This window comes from Pteronotus mesoamericanus, unplaced genomic scaffold (genome assembly GCF_021234165.1).
Source record: "Pteronotus mesoamericanus isolate MK-2021 breed Mesoamerican mustached bat unplaced genomic scaffold, CSHL_Meso_final contig_25, whole genome shotgun sequence".
Lineage (NCBI taxonomy): Eukaryota > Metazoa > Chordata > Mammalia > Chiroptera > Mormoopidae > Pteronotus > Pteronotus mesoamericanus.
Window position 1 is genome coordinate 10025390 of NW_026555105.1, and position 24224 is coordinate 10049613.

At 47.5% G+C, this 24224-nt stretch overlaps 1 protein-coding gene across 1 annotated transcript; it reads right to left on the minus strand.

Annotated features, from left to right (window-relative positions):
* Positions 1 to 241: 241 nt before the first annotated feature.
* Positions 242 to 22057, minus strand: DNTTIP1 (deoxynucleotidyltransferase terminal interacting protein 1). The gene is made up of 13 exons (XM_054573679.1): positions 21919 to 22057; positions 21266 to 21336; positions 18938 to 19034; positions 12514 to 12612; positions 9722 to 9790; positions 9403 to 9459; positions 9086 to 9144; positions 8184 to 8229; positions 6173 to 6231; positions 6023 to 6083; positions 2539 to 2610; positions 687 to 742; positions 242 to 576 (listed from the first exon to the last, which is right to left on the minus strand). The coding sequence occupies exons 1-13, from the start codon at positions 22021 to 22023 to the stop codon at positions 438 to 440; spliced, it is 990 nt and encodes a 329-aa protein (XP_054429654.1). The 5' UTR covers positions 22024 to 22057; the 3' UTR covers positions 242 to 437.
* Positions 22058 to 24224: the final 2167 nt, after the last annotated feature.

A 24224-nucleotide genomic window follows, 5' to 3' on the forward strand; every position in this document is an offset into this window, starting at 1 on the left:
TAAAAAAAAATGTAAGGACAGAGAGGTGAGCAAGGTGTTCCCAGTTTCATCTCATAAAGCAAGATATATGTGCTGGGGCTGCAGGACCTTCCGGGGTCTAATGTGGGATGGGAGGGGGTAACTGGTCCCTTTTTTCCTCTACCCACTTCTTCTAGAGCCCTTGATGTTTCGTCAGCCCCCGCAAGGCAGAACACACAGCAGGCTCACCATCTGTGTTTATTACAAACTGTTTAATTGCTTCATATCCTAATAACTTTACAAATATAGAAGAACTACATGCCAGTCTGAGGGTGCTCTGTAGTGAGTTGCTACAGACTAGCTCAGACACAGATTAATGCTGCTATCACCCATCCAGGAGCAGTCTCGGCAATGGCCTCGGCCTTTGGGGTCACAGGGTCTTGAAGGAAGGCTGCCAAGTGTAGCCAGGGCACTTGGCTTCAGGTCTGTGAAGGTGCTTCAGTAGCACGATGCTCATTCTCTGTCCGCTGGGTCTCCATGTACTTTCGCATCTTCTCAACTATCCAGGAGGGTAGGACAAAGGATTTCAGCTCCTCCAACTTCAGGTCCAGGCATCCTCTGGCACAGGCATTGAGGAAAAAAGTTGAGGACAGAATGTAGGCCCACGCTCATCCTGGGGGCTACTGTAAGGCAGGGGAAGGGTAGGGGGACAGATCTACTGCATTTACCTGTAATCATCGCTGGCAGCGAGGTCCCGGATGTCCTCCTCAATGAGGAGGTAGGCCTGGGGCAGGAGGAGCAAAGAACAGTGATCATTAACTCTGATTCATTTCTGTCTAACTCAGCAACACTTTATTAAACAGTTGCTTAATATAAGGGCTATAAGGGAGATGGCACAGTTTGTAATTTAGAAGGGGAGAGTAAACAGGGGAGGCTGTCTGGGGACCAGTCCTCAAGACAATCCTTCACTTAAATAGAAACTTTATAGGTGAGCAAGTGGAAACTGGTGACCCTAACTTCCTCCTCTCCCCTTTTAAAAAGGACCCTGAGCCCTGGCTGGTGTGGCTCAGCGGACTGAGTGCCAGCCTGCAAACAGAAAGGTTGCAGGTTCGATTCCTGGTCAGGACACATGCCTGGGTTGGAGGCCAGGTCCCCAGTTGGGGGTGTGTGAGAGGCAACTGATTAATGTTTCTCTCCCTCCCTTCCCCTCCTTCTGAAAATAAGCAAATAAAGCATTAAAAAAAAAAGGACCCTGAGGTGCTTAGTGACAAAATTGCATAAGAGGTAGCAAAATACACATGGAAACGTCTGGAGGAAGCGATGCAAAACCCAGGAACCAAGGTTATTTGGTTTGGAACTTTGTGGCAGAAGGGAAAGCTGCCTCTGGTAAGTGGGCTGTCCTGTCTCGGGGCCTGTAAGGTGGCTCCGGCACAACGCCACGGCTGCTGCGGGAGAGCGCCGCCTCCTGACGCGCCCTGCCACGCGGATGGTGCTGTTCATCACATGAGGAAGTCAGTCTAGGGTCAGGAATAATTACTGTGTGTCCCTTGAGTAATGTGACTGTCTTCCTCTTAAGGGCACTGTGAACTTTGTAACAGACCAGGCGTTCTTGAGAGGGGCCTAGAGCTGAATTTGTGAAAACTCAGAAGTGCACTGGTCTCCCAGGTCAGCAATGAAAAAAACACACAGAAAAACTAGCTTTGCTCATGGCTTTTAGATCCTGTCTTTCCCTTCTCATTTCTTATTTATGTTATGTTGCATTATATGTATCAAGGGTAAGGTCCCTGAAATCCTTTTTGAAACAGGGTGTAGGTATAAATAGAGTATTAACATAAAAGATAGCTTTCAATACCAGAAAGGCGCTGGCGTACTGGTTTATGGAGCCATTAGATTCTTGGTGTATCGGGATAACGCTCTAACCAACTGAGCCACCTGGCCAGGGCCTGAGGCCACTGGATTCTAGCAGGAGGAGTTCCAGCCTTGGGACAGAATCCTGGGGGGCCGGTGGGGGAGGGGGACACTGCATGTGATACATACAATGGACAAAGCCCTGCCACGGTTTAGAACCCATGCAAGGATTTCCCTATGGTTGCGGCTAGATGTGGGCTGGAAACTCTCGAGGTGATTCCGGGAAGGCTGCCAGGCATGACAAACAAGTTTTACCCCTACTGACAAGGGCTGCTGCCTGGAGCGCTGTGTTGAGATTATTTTAACAGTGTCTGTTGGCAGAGTGTTGTGATCGAGGAGTGGAATCTGTCAATGGGCACAGGGATAAGTGATATTGAGTGTGTGTTGTACCTGCCATTATACGCAGCTAATAAAACCTAAATCTGAGGGATGAGGCGGAGGTGGGGAGCGGGCGCTGCGTGGGAGACCGAGGGAGAGTGGAGGGGATCCAGGGGTCATAGCCTGCTCTCAGCATGAAGGAACGGGCCCTCCCTGCCCTTACAAGCCCCCCTTTCTACATTCACCAGGCTTTGAGAGTCTCTCAGATTTGGAGGCAAGCCGCCACCGCTCACAGCCAGAACCCTGCCCCTCGCCTGGGTGGGTCTTCAGCAGTGGCCCGGGGAACAGGCTTACCATCTTCCCTCCTGTCGCCCGCATGTGATGTTGCTCAGCCAGCCAGTGCTTATCCTGCGGATCAGCTGCATACTGTGAGGGATGAAGTCAGAGGAGACATTTAGCCTGGTGGGAGGGGCTTTTCTCATTCCCAGAACACACTCTTGGCCTTTGGGCAGGTCTTATCAACAAGACCTTGTCCTAGCTGGGTGGATGCTGCAGGCTCGCTGACCCCTTCAGGGCAAGCGCAATGCAGCCCAGGCCGGGGGGTGACGCTGAATTTTCAGAGATTTAGTTCATAGCTAGTCCCCAACTCTCTCCTTTCTCAAAACACAGCATCTCTGGCAACGAGTTGGACCGGTGACTATTATTATAGAGCTCTACTCCTCTTTGAAATGACAATCTGAGGAAGCTTTCAACACATGGGACTATTATGCTCACCAGGTTTACTAAAACAAAAGTCAGGACACTTCACGCTCAGGGGGAGGAAGGAGAGCATCACAGTTAAGAACCTGATTTTGGAATTAGACAGAAATGTTTCAAGTCTGACTTCTGCTACTTATTGGACGGTGTAGGCCTGGGCAATGATTTCCATGAGACTCAGTTTCTTCATTTGTAAAACAGACAGTATTAATACTTACAGTGTAAGTAAGAATAAATAAAATGGTGTATAACAAGTGCTAAATAGAGTATCTGACACATGGTGAATGCTCAATAAAGGTAGGTTTCCGTTTTTAAAAAATATCCTCCCCAGAGGATATGTTGATTGACTTTAGAGACAGAGGAAGGTGTGGGGAGGGGGTGAGGAAGGAACATTGACGTGAGAGAGAAACACCGATTGGTTGCCTCTCCTATGCGCCCTGACCAGGGATTGAACCCGCAACCTCTTGGTGCACAGGATGATGCTACAACGAACTGAGCCACCAGGCGGTAACGGTGGATTTTATAAAATAGGCAGAACATTTGAAATAGAGACCAGGCTGGGAAATACGTATGGTTATGACCTTTGAACTTAAATAATTATTTCATTTCACATGTAATATAAATGTCAGTCAAAAATGTAAAAGTGTGCACTTTCTGACCCAGCAGACCCACTGCCAGGGATTTACCCTTCAGAATCACCCACGCATGTACACGGGCAAATTTTGTGTAGCATTATGATAGCAAAACGGTTGGAAAAAACAAATACCCATTAACAGCGAGTAATGAAATAAACTGTGGAATATTTATTCTATGAATTCGATATAGCTGCTAAAAATAAAATGAGGGAGACTTAATTTAATAACATGGACAAATCTTTAAGATATTATCCACTAAATCTATAGTGGCTAGCATACCTTTTCTGTAAAGGGCCAGTTAGTAAATATTTTAGGCTTTGCCAACCACGTATGAGAAACACATCTCTGTCACATACTATTCTCCATTTTTTAAACTCTCTCCCCTTTAAAAATGTAAAACCCTTCTGCCCTGGCCTGGTAGCTCAGTTGGTTAGTGTCCTCCTGAAACACCAAGGTTTGTGTGTTCGATCCCTGGTCAGGGCACATACGAGAATCAACCAATGAATGCATCAATAAGTCCAACAGCAAATCTATGTTTCTCTCCCTTTCTCTCTAAAAAAATCAATAAATAAAAATGTATAAAAAGTACTTTTAAAAATGTAAAAACGTTGGGCTTGGCTCATAGACCATAGTTTGCCCTGCATAAAATGTATACTCTGTAAGGGCAAGGAGACAAACAGGAATGTCTGTTTGGTTCACTGCTATATCTCCAGCACTCTGTGAATGCTTAGCACTCAGAATTTGTTTGATGAATGAATGAATTTTTGGGTGAAAAAAATAAAGTCAGAGAACAGTATGTACACTATGAATTCAATGACATAAAATACCAGTAAAGGATAAGGAAGGACACCACATGCACTTGCACACACAGGAAGGGGAATGAAGATGCTTCCGTGTTGTTGGCGGAGCCTCGAGGGGATAACAGTCAGAGTTAAGGGTGAAGGAAGCTTTGTGTTTTGTTCTCTATCAGCTTCTGTGTCTTGCTGGACACTTTTACAAGAATGGGTTTATATATTATTTCTACAATTTAAAAAGTTAAAGAAAAATCTGAATAATGCCTTTAGGTCAAAAAAATCAACCAAAGGTATAACAGGCAGTTTAAAGAAGAAGTACAAGTAAGACTGTAAATGAATGAAAAGACGCCATTGTCATGAATACAGAATTAAAAGTAAAACATAAACATTTTCCCTTCTCTTGTTAGACTGGACAGATTAAAAGGAGAGATAGTATCCACTGTCCATTGCTAGTAAGAGTGTGAGTTGGGAGTTTATTACAAATGGCAAGAGTTAAGTAATAATGATTAATGTTTACTGAGGCCTTGGTGTGTGCCAGACATTGTGCTGGGTGCTTTACTGCACTCTTTTCTCTTAATTCTACCAACCCTATAAATTAGTCTGTATCATTCCCATTTTATAGATGAGAAAACAGGATCAGAAATGTGGAGCCACTTGCTCAAGGTCACAACGCTAGTAAGTAACAGAACCAGGACTGAAACCTTACTTTTCACTGTCCTGCCATGGGAATTCACAGTAGGTCCAAGAGCATATCCATGTGGGGGATGATGCGAGCAAGGTCTTGGAGGACGTGGATCGGAATGAACAAAGGCAACAGTACAATCACCCACATAAAGGGAGCAGCAGGAATGAAGGCAGGTACTAAGGAATACAAAGAAGTAGCAAGCAGGCAAATCGTCTAGGTTGTGGAAGTCCCAAAATATAAGACTGAAAGGGTAGAGGAAGCAGGTGCGCCCATCAAAGAACTTGAACTTGCACTGAATGTAGCAGACGGGGTCCATGATCCCGGGACCTCAGAGGGGATACGCAGTTCTGGTAAAGGGGCCAAGCCTTATGAACGGTGCCAAAAACATGCCTCGGATACACATGCAGTTTTCTTTCCTAATATGCTTGGGTGCCTTTGTGACAAATACAAATTCATTTAAGGTGAATGAATTCACAATTCCTGCCCACCCACTGTTTCTCAAACAGTGGAGATCAAGCACAGCCGCTCTCAGGAGGGGAGCCCCCTCTTTGAGAAGGGTTAGAACCACTGCCTTGCTCTAATCCCTTTACAGACGACTGAATAAGGTAGGGGGTAAGAGCCCAAGCTTTGCTGGGGACAGACCTGGATTTGAATCCTGACCCACTAATTACTAGCTGAGTAGCTCCGAGCAAGTCACTTAGCCCTTCTCAGCCACACTTATTTTAAAGGACAGCTCTGGGGAGATACTGAAAGTGTAGCACCTAAAACCATGTTTGGTATGCAATAAACACACAAGGCAACTAGCTAGAGGTGTTGAGTACATTCAAAACACAAAGGTCAAGGGTAACTAGAACTCAGAGGCCCTGACTCCCAGGCTGGTGTCTGTCCCAAGCTTCTCTGTGCCATCGGCAGCTCCCAGTGTCCTGTACTCCCCTGCAACGGCCGACCTGACCCCCCAACTCACTTACCTTAAAGAGGTGTGGGTGCTTGATGTAGATTCGCCCTCTGGTGCCTCCCATCCCCAGGGCTCTGAAAAGTAACAGACAAGTGGTGAGGATTCCAGCAGTGGGAGTCCTGGGGGTGGACCCCTCCCTGGCTGCCAAAGCTCTCAGACTTACTTGTTGGCTCGAGATCCTAACACAAAGGTGGTGGATTCATTCAGCCGAGCTGGGTCCCACTGTGTAACAAACAGAAAGGCAGGTGAGGGCGAGGTGATTTGCTGGGCAGAAGGAAACGCTCCTCTGCCAACACTACCCTTGTCCATTATTCCAGACAGTTGATTCCAGAAACTGGATACTCACTGCATGCTAGGCCCTGTGCTAGATGCTGGGGCTAAAGAGATGAGGAAGACAGTTTCTCCTCTCCAGGGGGCCACAGACTCACGCGTACAGATAACCACACCGTCACGGGCTGGGCAACGACACGCGTGAGTGCAGGGTGAGAGGGGCCAAGGGGAGGGTAGCAGGAAGGCAGAGGGAGGTCATCCCCAAGCTGAGTCTGAAAGGGCGGGCACGAGTGAGACAGGGGGAGGGGAGAAGGGGGGCAGCACGAGAGCTGGTTTGGCACATGCTGGGGAGGATACGACAGTTTTGTGCTGCCCAGAGAGAGAACACAGACTAGGGGGTGCGAATTAATGGGGCTGGAGGGAAGCAGGGAGGGGCTGGAGCCCTGGCACATTTCACTCATTCTGAAGGCTGGAGGGGGAGTTACCGAGGGGCTCTGTGGGAGGGGCGCTGGGGGGGGAGCCGGACTTGCTTTAGAGACAGCAGCCCACCCTTCCGCAGTGTGGCTGGTGGACTGAAGTGGCAGGCTACAGGCGGGGGCGGGGGCGGTGCAGTTTAGAGATGGCCGTCCTAGAGCAGCTGCGAAAGAAAACGAGGGCCTGCGCTAGGGCAGCAGTGAGGACGAGGAGGGAAGAGCAACTGCGATACGTTTAGGAGGTGGATGCATCCAGGACTTGACTGGATGCAGGAAGAGGAAGGAAAGGAAGAGGCAAAGGTGGCTAAAGTAGAGGATGTAAAAGAAGGCCTGAGGAAAGATTCTGATTTCCCTTTTGGATATGTTGAGTTTGAAATGTTATGGATATTCCAGGCAGGGAGGTCTAGCAGATAGTAGGATATTCAAGCTTTAAACTAGAGGGAGGTGTGGGACAGACAAGGCAGTGTGACAACTTTGGCGCACGCTGGTCCCTGAAACCACAGAGTGAATGGTTCAGGTCTTCCAGGGAGAAACCTGGCGGAGAAGCGGGCCGAGGAGAGAACTCTGGGGAACGCCCACTTCCACGGGCCAGTGCTGAGGAAGAACTCCCCAAAGAGAGAAAGGATGTTTGGAGAGGAACAGAAAGACCCGAGAGATCCAGGAGAATGTGGGGCCACTTGGTGCATGGGAGCAGAGTTTTCGAAGACAAGCATGGTCACCCTGTGAAAGCAGAGGGCCGCTTTGATAAGAGAGGGGCCATTTCCACTAGGGAACCTCACCCAGGACAGTGGGGCTTTCGCCTGTTTCCCTGGCTCCCAGGTAGGGGTTTACTTAAAGGGTTCTGCCACTAAAAGAGCTTGCAAACAACCGTTCTGGAAGCAACAGAGGCTAGTGGTTAAGAACACAGACTCTGGTGTCCAATGACCTTGTGTTTGAAACTTGGCTCCATCACTTACTGGTGTGTGACCTGGAGCAAGTCCCTCTGCCTTAGTATATAGCCAAGTGTATAAGATAACTAAATAAAATAATTTCTGCCCGTGGGGAGCTGGTAGGCGAGGAAGCTCCTCAACTACAGAAAAGTAACAATCTATTTCATAAGGTTGTGACAAAGATTGAATGAGATAATCCATGTAAAATTTAGGGCAGCGCCTGGCACATGTTAAGCACTGTGTAAATATGTGACCACTAGCTTTTACAGGGAGAAGGCTTCGGCAGACTATTTGTGAAAAAAAATTAACAAAAGACGTAACTCCAGTTCCTGCTTGGGTCCTTCTGGGAGGCCAGCCCTGGGGGTAGGAGAAGGGGCGAGATGGCCTCGGAATGGCCTGCACGTATCCTCCACCCCCCCAGCCTCTCCCCTCGTGGTGGGCCCCAGGGCCTTGATGGCGCCTCCCTGCGACACAGGTTACTGCCACGCTCACGTAACCATACCTTGGGGCCTTCTCGGCGAATTGGTTCACAGGATTTTGGTTTCCACCTGTTTGGAAGGAAAGAAGAAAGGTGACTTCTCCAAGTCAGGTGCAGGACTGGCAGAAAGCCTGCCGGTGCTGGGAGTTCCCCACACTCTCACGTTAGCCCGGGGGCACCTCCTCCTGGCGGCCCATTTGAGGAGGTGCAAAGGGAGAAGAGCACGAGACTAGAAGCCATCCCAGGATATCAAGTCCAAGAACCTATTCGGGTTGCTGTTCTCATCTATCCTAACAGTGGCTGCTGTTAGGTTAGTGCGGCATGAACCCGCTCAGGCAGGCCGCAATCTGAGCTATGAGGATTACGGTCCTCCGGCTCCCCAGCCAGTGGCGCCAAGCTGTCCCTGGCGCTTTTAACCACATCCGTGGGGCTATATCTGCTTTACATATTGGGCTTCCCTGTGAAGTATTTTTTGGAAAAAAGATTCTGTTGCTTTAAACATCTTTTAAAATTACCATCCTAGAGAGAGTTTTGCCCCCATCAGCTCCATGACCTTGGGCAAGTAATTCTCTGAGTCTGTTCCTTTTTCTGCAAAATTAGTTACACCCTCATTAGAAGGTGGTTGTAAGGATTAAAAGGTACATATATAAGGTGTTCAGGCCAGTTATGGGACATCATAAATGTTCACTATATACTGGCCGTAAAGTCCGGTGTTGAATCGAGCTGGGCTGAACTGCGCTGGGGCAAAGGTAGGGCAGAGCAGCCTCCTCCTCGCCGCTTTCTCTTCCGCCCTTGAACCTGGGTAGCCCTCCTCCACGGCGACTAGACAAACAGATCCAACGTCCACAGGAACACAACCCTGGCCTCCCTTACTCCGAGCCCACTCCCTCCCTCTTCCTCCCTTCGGTTCTATCGGTCCTACTCACACCATGCCAGTGGCTGCCCGGTCATTTGACAGGATGTGTCCAGGAGGCCGTCCCTTCCTCTGCCACAAAGAACAGCTGTCAGAGGCCTGGCCCTTGGAAGCCCCTCCCCACCCCACCCCAATGGCAGGTCCAGGGTCACTGGTAAGGATGGTTTTCCCAAAGAGGCCAAATGATGCTTCAGAGTGAACAGGGAGAGGCAGTGTTTCCAAGGCCTCTGCCCCTCATGCTAGAAAGGCCCCGGGGGGCACAGGGGAAGCCCACCACCTTCTCTGGAGCTGCGAGGCCTTTTCCCAGCCAGGAAACATGGAGATGGTTACCTTTTTGGGAATGGGACTTCCTCGATGGGCACCCTCCTCTTCTACCTGCCGACCACGCTGCAGAAAAAGGAAAAAGTCGGGGCAAGGCCAGTGCCTGGGGGCTGCGGGTTCCTTGGGACCGCAGGGGGCACAGGGCCCTCGGACCGCACCCCGCAGCCCTTCCCTGAGCCAGGCCTTGGAAACCCTCCCAACATGACGCTACTGGAACAAGGTGCTGCAGATGGGTGGTACGTGGGCCCCCCCCCCCGGGCCCACAGAATTCACCCGTCCCACCGTCTGATCAGCCCCCACTCCAAAAGCCCCGGACAGCGACTCTGACCTTTATCCCTGGAAGCTCATGGGTCAATCTGGGGATGGCTTTCTCTCCATCTGAGAACAGTAGTTTAGCCTGAAGGGAAAAGACCATGTTCACAGTCACTACTTTGACGGGGAGCCTCTCTGCCTTCGTTTTTAGAGACGCACTCCTAACTGGATCACAGCCGTTTCACGGTCAGTACAAAGGCTCTCCAAGCCACAGACATAAGTAGATATCTGTGTTTTTAAAAAACACGTGAGTAATTAATGATTACCGTTTAAAAATTAGAAAATATAAATAAGTAAAATAATCAAACCCGCCATCTCAGTATCCACAGAATGTAAGTTCTTCTTCACTGTTTTCCTTGTTAATATATACTATAGGTGTTTTCTAACTAAATGCACTGATATATTACATATTTCTCAGGAAGTTGCTATTTTCCTTTAATAAGTATTGTGTGCTTAGTAGGTGCCTGCTGGGAATGCAGCCGGAAACAACACAAGCGAGAGCCTTACTTTCGTGGCGCTTACAGTCTGTGGGCGAGCTGAATAATCAGCAATGAAATAAACACATAAACAAGGTGATTTCAGATCATGAGCAATGCTCTGAAGGAAAAACCGCAGGCAGATGTGACGGCGACTCACGAGAAGGGAGGGCCCCTTGCAGCGGGTGGCCCGGCAAGGCCCTGCTGAGAAGGCAGCCCCAGGGCTGAGGCCTGGGGGACACGGAGCCGCGTTACAAGTCGTCTCAGAGAGGGTGCCTCCTGCTGGAAACACTTTTCTATTGGTTCCTCCTCCTCGATCTGGCTCTGTTCACTGCACCCACGTTCCTCCATGCTCACAGCTTCCATTCACACCCGTGAACTGGTGACCCTGTAATTTTTTGTCTCCAGCTGCAGCCTCCCCTCTGAGCTGCAGATTTGTATGAGAGTCTGCCCATGTCTGGGCGTGGCCGCCCCAAATATGCGAAGCCCTAAAGTGAACCTGATCGTCTCCTCCAAAAGTCGCCCCTTTTCAGTGAAGAGCGCCTGGGTTGCAATGCACACGTTGGTTGTTTCATGCCTGTCTGCCTGACTGGGATGTAAGTTCTGTGGGGGCAGGAACTCTGCTGTTTTTTTGCCATTTGTTCATTGCTTTTCCGTTCACTCATTCATTCACTCACTCTATCATTCAACAGTGTGCTCATATTAATAGTCATGTTCCTGAGCTAGGACTACAGTAGTGAACAAGATCAGGCCTCGGCTCTTATAAAACTCAAGATTTTTAGCAGAGGAGGGGGTGGGAGGGAGGCAGAAAATGAACACATGAGCTATTAATAATTTCCGATTGAAACAGTGGCCATAAAGAAGTGAGGTGACAGAGAGTAGCTGGAGGTGGGGAAAGAAGTGGGGTGAGGGCCGCTTTGGATGGAGTGGCCAGGGACGGCTTTTCTGATGAGGTGACATCCAAGCTAATCTGAAGAGAAGAGGCGGCCAGCTGTGTAATGAGCTAAGGGCAGAGTATGCCAGGCAGCGAGGACAGCAAGTGCAATGGCCCCGAGCTGGCGTGCTGGGGAAGCAGGGCACGGCTACAGCGCAGTCGCCAGGGGCAGGTGGGACGAGGTGAGGTGAACCAGGCAGGAATCAGTCCACGGAGGGCTCTGGGGATCACGGTAAGTGTGAGGGCTTTATTCTGCCTGCAAAGGGAGGTCATCGAAGTGTTTTAAAAGGCAGAGGGAGACAACCTGATTCATCTTTAAAAAGATGGGTCTGCATGCTGCGAGAGTGGCTGGCCGGAAGGCAAGAGAGGAAGCAGCTCAGGGTTGACACGTACATTTAGGAATCATCAGCAATTACATTTTTAGGCTTCAAAGCCCAGGACTGGATGAAATCACCTAGAACGAGAATGAGCCACGGGGGAGAAGGGGTCTGAGGAAGGAACTCGGAAGCGAGCCAACAGTCAGAGGCTGGGGGGGTAAAGGTGAGGTAAAGACGAGCTGGCCCAGGAGGCCGAGGGGATGGGGCCAATGAGGCTGGGGCCGAGAGAGGAGCGTGCTAAGAAACAAGACATGACCCAGTGTGACAAGTGCCACCAAGAGGCTGAGTGTGCTCTCATGGACGGGATGGAGTTCTGCTCTTTCAAGGCTGAGGCCTGGGCCCTGATCTCACTCTTTTCTGAGGCTGTGCCCGAGTAGCTAGCCAGCCAATCTTCTAAGGATAATTACCCTCATAGAACTGAACTCAAACCAGCCCTTATGGCTTTAATTATGAAGAAATTTCCACCTCCGAAAGCTGACGGTTTCACAGCCAAGCAGGGTCTGCGTGATGCTGACAGTCCCTATTAATAACAGCCGCTGACACATGCAGAAGGTTCACTACTATCCTGGGGACACGACCATTTATAGACCTGATGTCATGCCTTCTGACCACACCCTGAGAGGCAGAGAGGCAGAAAGGGTGATATCCCCATGATGCCAAAAGGGGCTGCGACTACCTGAAGGATCAAGTCACAAGTACTTGCAGAGGTGAGAGGGATTGGCGCTGTTCTAACTCTTGCTTGTTCTAAGCCACAATTTATTCATCGGTAAATTGGGGATGAAAACATGTCTCCCGCACAGGATTTCTTCTGAGATGTAAGTGAACAAATGATGTGAAAACGTCTATCACAGCACCTGGCACATAGTGACTACTTCCCTCCCCTTCGGTCAGCAACACCCCCAAGCCCCACGTGGATGTAAGTGGCTTCTCCGGCAACCCCCTGCTGATGACGGAATCACGTTTCCCAGCGGAGCCCCATGGGCTAAACCCTGTGCCTCCGTCTCGTCCTGTTTGGTCTCACCTGCTCCAGGCAGCTCCGACAGGCCTCCTGGATCAGCTGCTCCGCATCCACTTCTTCCCCAACATTGTCTCGCACATTCAGGGCTGCCTTCTGGAAGAACTAGGGAGAAGTACAAAGAAGAAAAGTCAGGAGCCCTGCTAATTTGCATTGACTTGAAGGAAACTGAATGTAAAGGGCTTTTAGCTCCTCCCGCCACCTGGGAGCCTCTGGACAGCTGCGGTCCGAGGCCATTTCTGTGGGCTGTAAGCGGGGTCTGTGGGACCAGAGGGTGCACACAGCTCTCCTTAAAACTGAAGGTGCTGATACTCGAGACAGAACTGAATTCTATCTGGACAAGAGATGTGCTACCGTGCACAAAGCAACAAACACCACAGTGACTCCTGGTGGCGAACCAAACCAAACCCGAGCCACCTGGGGAGAGGAACTTGTGCTCATGGAGACAGTGGCTGACTCGTGCTGACTTCCGAAGCTACCTTCCCGCTAAGGCTGTGGGACGCAGAATCCGTATAATGTCGTGCCCCTCAAGGATTTAAACTGATTGAAAAGTAACCAAAAGTGGATTTGTTCTCTTGTGGTTTTGTTAAATGGCTTGAACATAAAAAAGCAGAAGAGATGCTTTTATCATGTCCTCATACAGAAGGGAAAAGTCACTGTGAGCGCGGCTTTGCGCTCAGGCGGATTCAGAGGCGCATCCCAGGCTCGCTCCCCACCTCTGGCCCGGTTCACAGAGGAGCATAATCAGAGAGGCACCCGAAGGACAGTCAGTGCAGCATCAACGTGTAAACAGTGCAGAATCAGAAACCTAAGAGTCCAGGTACAATTCAAATAAATTACGGCACAGCCATACCATAAATATGCAGGTATGTAAAGTCATAGGAAAGGAATATATTTTTTTACATGAAAGGTATCCATGATACACTGCTGAGGGAAGGAAGCGAGTTATAAAATAGCTTGGAATCACAGGAGCCTATTTATGTAAAATAAAATAGCAAAAAACAAACGCAGGGACAAAAGAACTCTAAGAATATATGTTAAAGTAACAACAGTGATATTATGAATGATTGCTTTTTTATCTATATTCTCCCAGTTTTTATATTGTACGTGTATTACTTCTGTAGAAGAGAAAAGGAATACCAGTGCTCGAGGCGAACAGGCCAGGGTGGGCCAGAAAAGCTCCAGGCCGTGGAAGGTGCTGACTGAGTCTGACTTTGCCCGGTCGCAGGGGAGCGGCTGCGGGGCGGGGGCAGTGAGGCCTGGCCGGGGCCCGGGTTGCCGGCAGCTCCCACTGACTACGGGAAGGGAAGGCAGAAAGCTCCCCCACCGGATGAGAGGGAGAGCCTGAGCCTGAAAGCACCGAGGACAAGGTGATGTGAGGCGCCAAACCAAGGCACTGAGGGCACACTGATAACGAGAGCCCAAGTCGTGTCTCTAGAACAAAGTGTTAGTTCTCTCTGGCACACAGAAAAATTCTGGAACCTATAGCCAAGGCTCCTATTGTGGGAGACAGCTCTGGGAATGTGCTGTCCTTTTATGTTAAGCAAGGTCAAATACCTTCGCTGTCAACAAAGAAAAGAGCGTGAAAGCACGGAACTAGAGGCCTCGAGAGTTTGGGAGGAAAATTCTTCAGGCTAAATTAAATGGAATGAGCCGATGAAGTTTGACTTTAAAACAAAAACTACATGAAAACTGGTGTTCCGTGTTGACTATTGCCTAAATGAAAGCTTGTTATAATAATGTGGATCCTTTTTAAGCAGCCCGTAAGCTAGGCGGCGCAATGAATGCACAGGGTGAGCGTGTAAGCTACCTTTGCACCTGAGCGTGAATTCCTGTGATGAATCAGGCATTCTCTCTCCCTTTTTTTCTTTTCTGTTTCCTTTGAATCAGGCATTCTCAAATACTTCTGGTAGAAATGCAAAATGACACAACTTCTCTGTAGAGAAATTTTCTCAAGAGAAAGGTATGTTTTTCCTTTTACCTACCAATTCCTTTAGGAATTTATCCCTAGAACTACTCACAAGTGAACCAAAGCTATAGGTTCAAAGTGTCCAATGCAGCACTGTCTGTAATAGAGAAAAACTGGCAATAACCCTGAGTGTTTTAGGGACTAGCTAATTAAATTATGGTACAACCATACATTAGGCCACTCTGCAGCTATTAGAAAAGAATCAACATGATAAGCAAGAAGAAGAGAGAGTGGATTGTCCCATGAACACTTACTCTATATTACCCAAGTTGTGTACCCGATCTTCCTTAATTCCTATGACATCGACAGGAAGTGACTGCTGATTGGCCTGTAAGCTGGATTGGGGCGGTCAGAGGCTCCCACCCTGGTCTCTGTCCTTGGAATGTGTGCTTCGCCCGCTCTTCCTGCCATGGGAGCCATTGTCAAGGATGCAGGTTTGAGAGAACAATGTGTCATAGAGATCATCTGGGTGGCATGTATGACTGAACCCAATTAAGGCCTCTTGTAAACTCTTAAGATCATGCTGCAGAATGAACTTAGGCTGTGCCTGGCTCCGAGGCCAGCACTTTTTCTGGTTGTTTTCTAGGATGCACAGAGATGGCATCATCTTGCCAATGAGGAAACCGTCACCAGAGAACTTCATAACTTCCTTCAGCTCACACAGTAACTAGGGTGCTTTATTTTAGAAATATTTTATTGTTCTGACCCACTTTGTACAGAATTTCTTAGATACCTTGCTTCCCCCCATCCCACTGCCAGCTGCATGAATATTAATGACTTGGATATGCTATGCCTGTAATATTCACATGTTAAGGATCCTGCATACGCAGTTAAAGACAGAATATCTAATCACAAAAGATCAAGAAGCTTTTATCTGAATGAGAAGTTTTTGTAAAAAAAAGTGGATTAACAGAACAAACTTGTCTTCTTGTATTGATGATGTAGTGTTGGGAAGTATCGGGCAAAAGATAAAAAAGAAAAAAAAAAAGAGAAAAAGAATCAGGGCGCGCAATTATGTACTGACCTAGAAACGTGACCAAAACACACTGTTAAATAAAAGAAATTGAGTTGCTGAACAGTGTGTGTAAACTGATCCTATGTATTTTTAACATGCATGTGTGCGTGTGTACCCACACACGAGACTATACAGTCACTGCTAACAGTTTGCGTTTTAGTGACTTTAAATTTTTACTTTAAAAAATATCTAGAGCCCTGGTTGGTATGGCTCAGTGGACTGAATGCCATCCTGCAAAGCAAAGGGTCGTTGGTTCAATTTCCAATCAGAGCACACGCCTAGGTTGTGGGCCAGGTCCCCAATAGGGGGCACATGAGAAGCAGCCACACATTGATGTTTCTCTCCCTTTCTTCCTTCCTCCCTCCCCCTCTCTAAAAATAAATAAATAAAATCTGTATTAAATTTTTTTAATATTCTCATATGAAAATATTTTAATATTTTCCCAATATTTCATTTTTTGAAAAGATTTTAAAAAATTTTATTTTTTAGAGAGAAGGGAAAAGAATAAGAAAGAGAGGGCTGAGAAATATCAATGTGTGAGAGAAACATAGATGGGTTGCCTCTCCCATGGGCCCCAACTGGGGACTGGCCAGCCACCCAGGCATGTATCTTGACTGGAATTGAACCAGTGGACTTCTGCTTTGTGGGATGATGCCCAATCAACTGAGCCATGCCAGGGCTGCCAATATTTACTTATAAAAAATTTCACATACAGAGAAGTCAAAAGAATTATTCAATGAACATTTAATATGCACTACCTAGAGTCTATAATGAACATTTTGTTATATTTCCTATCACATATCCATTGATCTATCCCTTTATCCGTCTATCAAACTATTTTATAAGCTCTATTATTATAACATTTTTTAAAAAAGATTTTATTTTTAAAGAGGGGAAGGGAGGGAGAAAGAGAGGGAGAGAAACATCAATGTGTGGTTGCCTCTCACATGCCCCCTACTGGGGACCTGGCTTGCAATTCAGGCATGTGCCCTGATGGAACTGAAGCAGCGATCCTTTGGTTTACACGTTGGTGCCCAATCCACTCAGCCACACCAGCCAGAGCTAAAACATTTTTTTTTAAAAAGGGGTATTTATTTTTGTAATCACAGAAATCAAATTTTTAAAACGTCTTAAGTAAGGTCAGTCATATCTAGGCATCTTTAAGGTCCTCAACATCTTTAGTATCTTAAATGTCTTTAATTCTAAACATCTTTAAGAAAATGAGTAACGCCCTGGCTGGGCAGCTTAGTTGGTTAGAGCATCATTCCAATATGCCAGGGCTGCAGGTTCAATCCCTGGTTAGGGCACATACAATAATTAACCAAAGAACCCATAAATAAGTGGAACAACAAATCGATGTTTCTCTTCATCTCTCTCTCCCTTCCCCTCTCTCTGTAAAATCAGCTACAAAAAAAAAAAAAAAAAAGTAAACGAATAGCTGAAATTCGGGAACACTGTCAAACAAAGTGATGAGGTGAGGTCAGGTCAATCAGGAGTGGGAACTGATCAAAGCTGTGATGTAATCAATTCATTTGTACTTTGTGTGTGAACAAGTGCAATAAGGAGGTATCTTTACAAACTATAAAGAGGGGAGCGTAGAGCCACACATTTTATTTATCCAGCATTTGTCCAGGGGAGAAGGTTCCTGAATCATGGTGTCCGTTATTGGGACAAGCAATAAGAAAAAAAGCTGTGGAGGCAGGCGATCCTAGATTAGATCCTGGCTTCACCTTTTCCTCTGGCTTAACTTCTTTATTTCTGCACGTGTAAAGGTGTGGAGGCATGAGAATACGTGGTGCATTCTGGGACGCACGAGAATTAGGGATAGTAATGACAGGATACACAGGGGAGTATGGCTGCGGTCTGATCACTGTGGGCCATATATGCCATGCTAGGGAATCTGAATTTTATCCAGAAGACAATGGGAAGTCACTGAGGGATTTTAAACTGGGGAATGACACCACAGGATTTACATTTTAGGGATCGCCGGTAGTGGTTATGGAGGGTGGGTTGAAAGAGGGAAAGAAGAGAGGCACTTAGGGATTATAGGAGGAGCCTGGGCGAGAAGTAACGAAGGCCTGACCCGAATCAGAGGCGAGGAAGAAGGGCACGCTCTACGGATCATGCAGCGGCGTGTGCAGGACTCCACGGCTGGATACGGAAGATAAAGGCGAAGGAGGCAGAGTCCCTGGTTTCTGGTTTCTAAGTGAGCGGTAGTCCCATTCAAACTTAACTTGTCCAACACTGAGCTCTTGATTTCCTCCGCTGTTCCCCTCTTCACCATGTGAAGTCAACAACGACCCTGTTTTATAGGTGCCCACGGCAAATAGCTTGGGAGTGGTTTCCTTCTCTTCTTCCTTCACCCTGCACATCTTAATCATTGGCAAATCTTGTGGATATTTTTAAAATAACATATAGAATCTTGACTCTTTTCCAATATCTTCACTGCTAACAGCCAAGCCACTATCATCTCAAGCCTAACTGGTTCTCTGGCAGTCTATTCTCTACACAACAGCCAGAATAACTATTTAAAAATGTTCAGGTCACATGTTGTGCTCAAAACTCCCCTAAAAGCCTTTACTTTCCTCATAATGAAAGCCAAGGTCTTTAGCATGGTTTAAAGGCTCTGCCTGAGCGGGGCCCTGCTACATCTCTGACGGTCTCTCCGACCACTCTCCCTGGCCCAGGCTACTCCAGCCACACTGGATACGTCGCTGCTTTTAATGTGCCGAGCAGAGTCCCCCTGCAAGGCCTTTGGCCTCGTTCCCTCAGCTGGGATGGCTTCGCGCCCAGGTATCCGCAAGGCTTGTCCTTTCCTCACTTTATCTAGATCTCTGCTTAAATGTCCTTTTATCAGACAGTCTTCCCGGTCACAATCTATGAAACGGCACCCCTGTCCCGCACTGGTCACGCTCTCCCCCTTCTCTCTGGCAGTCCCTAACACAGTACAAACTTGCTAAAGGACAAGGACACTGTCTGTTCTGTTCGCTGCTACATCCCCAGTGCCTGCCATTATGGAAGGTGCCCAGTAAATACTTCTTGAAGGAACGAGTAAACACAAGAGGAGAAGGTTTGGGAAGAGAAACAAAGAGTTCTGTTTGAAGCATACATGAGGCATTCTCATAGAACCATGTAGAAGTTTACAGTCCTAGATAATAATTTTAAATAATAATTAAGCGATATTATTAAACAAGTAATAAAAACACTTGCTATGTTCCCAGCACAGTTCTGAGCATATTACACTTAAGTAATTTTATTCTCACACTATCTTGGCAAAAGAGGTGTTGAAACTATTTCCTAAGAGGGAGAAAAGTTCTCGGGCGTTCAGAACTGGAAAACTTTAGGGATCTGTGTGTGCTGGAGGAAGGCAGGGAGATAGCGATGCAGGAAAGGACTGCTCGCGAGTCTTCCTCCCTGCTAGCGCTCTGCCTTCGCGCCCCTCTCACCTTCATGTATTTGTTGAACACAGTCTGGATCTCCTCGTTGATGCTGGGCTGCAGCACAGCTCGCAGGAGGTCCATGGAGATGGCGGGATCCGTGAAGCTGCACGCAGGAGGGAGACCCAGTCAGGGGACGTGTCCCAAACACATCCTTCCTTAGTCCGCCCAGCCAATTATTGACCTCGGATCCTTTAATGACAGTAACAGCTTTTGCTGAAAACTAGCTCTGTGCCCAGGTTCTCTGTCAATGACCTAGATGCATACCTTTATTTCATTCTCAGAACTCTGTGAGATGAGTGTTATTTTAAAAGTGTCAGGCTATTGGTTGGTGGCAGTGGGAGGGAGGAAGGGAGGTGGGCTATCATGCCACCTCCGGTCTCGCCTCCCTCTCCTGCTGCGCTGCAGGCCCCTGATGCTGCAGTGCCTGGGAGTTCAGCTGGGCAGCGGAGAGGCTCTACCTCGCAGACCCTATGAAGGCACTTGTGATTCTCAAATACAGGCATTCGGATGCGAGTTTATGTAATAAAGTACCAGATGATTCAGTTTGTCGGGTGGACAGAACGGACCAAGTTCAAGATGCAAAGAAGACTGAGAAATTCCACAGTCAACTGATGCAACTTAAAGCAGCCAAGGAATCCTGCAGTGTTGCTATGGAGATGGACTGGCTTGTTTGAAATGAAGACTGTTTGCCATGTTCTTAGGAATTAAGAATCTTCTGAATTTGAGAAAGTGTTGGGACAGAAAATACTTCATGTAACTAAGTGCGCTATTCAGAAGCTGAGAGATCATTTTTTTGTACTTTGTTTTTGAATGTTTACTTTAGAGAGGTAGGAATGTAAATGCTTTTAGTTAGCAAGCTTTTATTTATTTTTGGAAAATGAACAAGAAATGTGGCTATTTTGGAAACTTTCTGCAGATTATTTGATGCTGGGCAAAATATACAATTACTTCTTTTGGCAAGTTTGTATCAATAATTAAAAAATGAGATATCAAGAAAAGCCTATTCTTCCTTAAGTTTATTCATCTTATAAAGTAAATATAACCATTTTGCTGAACTGATAGATTTCTTTTGGGGCATAAAGTTTGTGCAGTTGACAACCAACAAGTATGAAATATGGTACTTAGACTTAACTGTGCACAGTAGTATACCTGAGTATGTACAGTAGTGCAGTCTCAATGTATGTAAAAGTAATTATGAAAACAAGTATGCTTTATTTTGAACTTTCCAAATTTAAACTATATTTTTGAATACAAGGGCTTCATAGTATTATTAGCTTGTTGAGCAGTCTGAGTTTTCAGCGTTCAAAACACATGAACAGGATGATCACTGATGGTCCGAAGCCAGCATATTACAGGACATTTGTCACATATTTCCAATGTACAGTTTCTCAGAAAGGCTAAGGATTGTGTGACTGTTAAATCTTTGCATGCCTCTTGGACACCCCTGCCCATTTCTCTACTTACTAACTAAGGCGTTAAGTGTGATTGTCACAACTGTTATGCTTTCCGCTAAACCAGAAGTATGATATTATTTGCTGTTCATTTTACATTTGTAACCTGAATTTTACCACCTAAGTGTAATGTTCACATGTTGATTCCTGCACTAAAATGTTTTTTTGTTAAGAATTGTCATGTTGAGCAACACTTTGATATGGAAAGTTCCATTAGCCAGATGAATTTTGATATGTTTCAGGGAGATCAATACATAAAATATTACGTATATATTGTTTCTCTTGAAGTTTTTAACTTATGTTGATGGCCAGGTTCTCTTCTTGTCTAAGGAAAGTAATCAACTAGTGTAGGGTTCAAAAAAAAGCGTTAAGTACTGTATAATACTTACACAGAAAAGTCTTAGTCACTTTAGAAAATAGTGTTAGTGAATATTCATTTACTCCCTATCTCTGTCAAGAAATATAATCAGCATCCCAGAGGCCCATCCTGTGCTCTCTCACTTCCCTTTTATTATTTATTTCATTATAATAATCCATTATTCATTATGACCCTATTATCACAGGGTTTTAACACCCTGTGGATACTATTTTTTAACCTCCATGCTACTCTGCCTCTTTAGAGCCCTCAAACACAGAGCTAGTGAGGGTTAGGGATCTTGGGTTTTGTTTAATCTACCTGTCCCCCTGATTTTGTACATGAGTTCAGAGGGGGAAATGCCTTGATCAAAGTCTCACAGAGTCACAGACTCTGAGTCTCCGCTTTCCCAGTCCAGTGCTCTTTCTACTGCCTGACGACTTCTTCTCAGCCTTCTACAAATAGGACCCCGAAGCTGCCTTCCAAGTCAGTCCCTGGGAGGTAAGTCTCACCCACAGCCAGCCTTACCTCGTCGTCATCTGTGAGCGGCGGCCCCTTCGCTGCACCTGCCGGTGCTTTATCATTATGTTCCAAGGGTTCTGTGGGGACCAAGGGGGCAGAAGTCACCGAAGTCTGTGACACTGGGGTGAAGGTGGTGGGTGGATATGAGGTTAAACCTAGACAATCCTGCTTCTCAGGTGCTTTCACCAGCTCTCCCATCGTGGGTTGGGGGCAGGGGGCAGTGATTGGAAGGCCCTGCCAGGGACCAGGGAGAGTCCCCTGCCTCAAAAGTCCCGACCCCACCTTTTCAGGAACAGTTGGAGGAAGGGAATCAGTGTTTACTGAGGGCCTGCCTACTCTGTGGCAGATGATATATATGCTGGGCACTTCACCCGCATTTATATCCCATCCCCGAAACAACCTTATGAGGCAGATACTAATCATCTCCGTTTTATAGAAGAGGAAACTGGAGCTCAGGGGGGTTGACAGGCTGGCTCACGCCACTCAGCGAGGAGGGCAGCACCAGAATTTGAATCCAGGCCGTCGGACTGCGAAAAACGCCAACCCCCTCGGCAGAACCAGCCACCGCGTTCCCTCGCCCGCGGGCTAGGGTCCCGGGAACCCGAAGCCCTGCCGGCCCGAGCCCAGGCCCGGCCCAGTGGCCCTGGGGCCAGTCTTACCGTGAGAACCAGCTGCCCCGCTGCACCCGAGTCTCCCAGCTCCGGGCCGCCCCGCTCTGCCCCGCCGGGTCCCCGCGGCTGCTCGGCATCGCCAGTGGCCCCCATCGCGCCCCGGACCCTCACAACTCCGGGCCGATTCTGCCAGTGGGCCGGAAAGTGGCTTCGTGACGTCATTGGTACGCGCGGTCGCCTACCTGCAAGCGCGACGCGGCGAGCTGTGGGGTTACCATGGGAACCAACTGCCGCGTCTGCGAAGAACTGAGACCGTCCGAGGCCGCGGCGGGGGCCGGGGGAGTTGAGACTGGAGGTGAGGGGCGGGGCTTCCTCTCGGGAGGGGCCGCGTCTCGGGCGTGGGCTGGGGGGGTTCAGTCCAGAACCGATCTCCGTCTGGAGAAGTGTGAGGCAGAGGGAGTGAAGCAGGTTTTCAGGGGTTGGGGTTAGGGAGCGTAGGACAGCGTTTCGTATTGCGGCGCCTGCAGTTCAGTTTTTGAAAACTGTAGATTTTAATGTAGCCGGTACTCTGCCCCCGGATTGGAGTGGTCTAATGCGGCGACCCGGCCAACCGACCACAAGAGGCTTATGCCGTCCCTAGCACTCACCCGCCGGGTCTTTCCGGCCCTGGAGCCGAGGGGCTGCTCTTGGGTTTGAAGGCATCAGAATGAAGGTTGGGACTTGGACCGTGGATTCCAGCAGCCCCAGGGAGCTGGGCTTCTCTCCCCAGAGTGGTGATTCCGGGATGGGCCGGGATGCGCCGGGATGCAGGGGTTTAACAGCTGTGTCAGTCCCCAGAGCTCCCCTTAGCTCTTCCTTAGAGGTAAGACGGCGCTGAATAGAATTGGATCGATTTATGAGTGGTAGAGGAAGTTAGTTTTTCCAGGTCACAATATATGGTAGTAGGAAGTACATGAGTTTCGCAGTTAGAAAGATGAGCTCAAGTCCAGTATGATACGGTGATTCAAGAGCTGTGGATCTGGACTGCCTATCTTTGTTTTACCATTTACTAGCTGTGTGACCCACGAGTCTTTCTGTGCTTCGGTTTTCCCATCTGTAGAATGGGTATAATGGTAATAAACTCATAAGGTCGCAGTGAAGATTGAGTTAATTTATGTAAAGCGTTTAGAACTAGGGTACAGCTCTGACTGGTGTGACTCAGTGGATTGAGCGCTGGCCTGCAGAGGGAAACGTCACTGGTTGGATTCCTGGTCAGGGCACATGCCTGGGTTGTGGGCCAGGTCCCCATTTGGGGGCATGTGAGCGGCAACCGATTTGGTACAGGAAAACCTTTGAACAATGCTGTCATCACATTAATATTATTAAATTCCAACAGCCACCACTTACTAGCTTTATGACTTTGGGCAATTTTTCTTTGATCCACTTTTCTTTCTTCCTTTCTTCCTTTCCTTCCTTTCTTGTTGTTCAAGTACAGTTGTCTCCATTTTCCTGCCACCACTCTCCCCTTCCCCACTGACCCCCACCTCCCACCCTCAATCCTACCCCTCTTTGGCTTTGTCCATGGGTCCTTTATTCTGAGGCACTTTTCTTATCTCTGCAAGATTATTGTGAGCATTAAAATAAACAATGTATATAAAGCACATAATAGGTTATTAACAAATGTCAATGATCTCCATGCTCTAGAGTGAGCCTTAAAACAATAAGGCAACTTCCTAGCACCAAACTCTTTAGTGCTATTAAGGAGGTTTTTACCTTGAGCCTTGAATGTTTTCTCCCCTTTAATCTCTCTGGACTAAGCAATGCCAGTGGACACTATTAGGTATCATGACTTACCAAAGTCATGGACAGATAGACTATGAAATAGAGTAAGAAATAAAAAGAAATAGACTAAGAAGAGATAAATAAGGGGAGTACATATGGTTTAGACTACTTGAATCATAGCAACTATTCTTTGGGGTTCTATCAACTAGCCTTCAGACAGTCCAAGAATGGCCTGTGTGGGCCAGAGAGACCAAGATGTAGGTTTTGGTACATTTATATTAAATCTTAACAGACTCAAATATAGCTTTTCTTTAGATTTTTTGATAGTTTCTAAGTATCTCTTCCATTCTCTGTTTTCTAGGTTGCTAGGATGAACAGAAGCCACAGTGCATTTTATTGGCTTTGGTGTTTTGTTTTTTAATTAGCTCATGTCTCCGGTCCTTCCCTCTGTCATTTCAGCTATAGCTGTGTCCTTCCAAGGCCCTGAGGCCTCTCTTTGATCCCTGATCCAGCGGCCCTCCCTCCGTGTTCCCAGGTTTGCCATCATTGTCCAGGGCTGTCGTGTATTGCACATCACAGAGTTTGGTCATCAC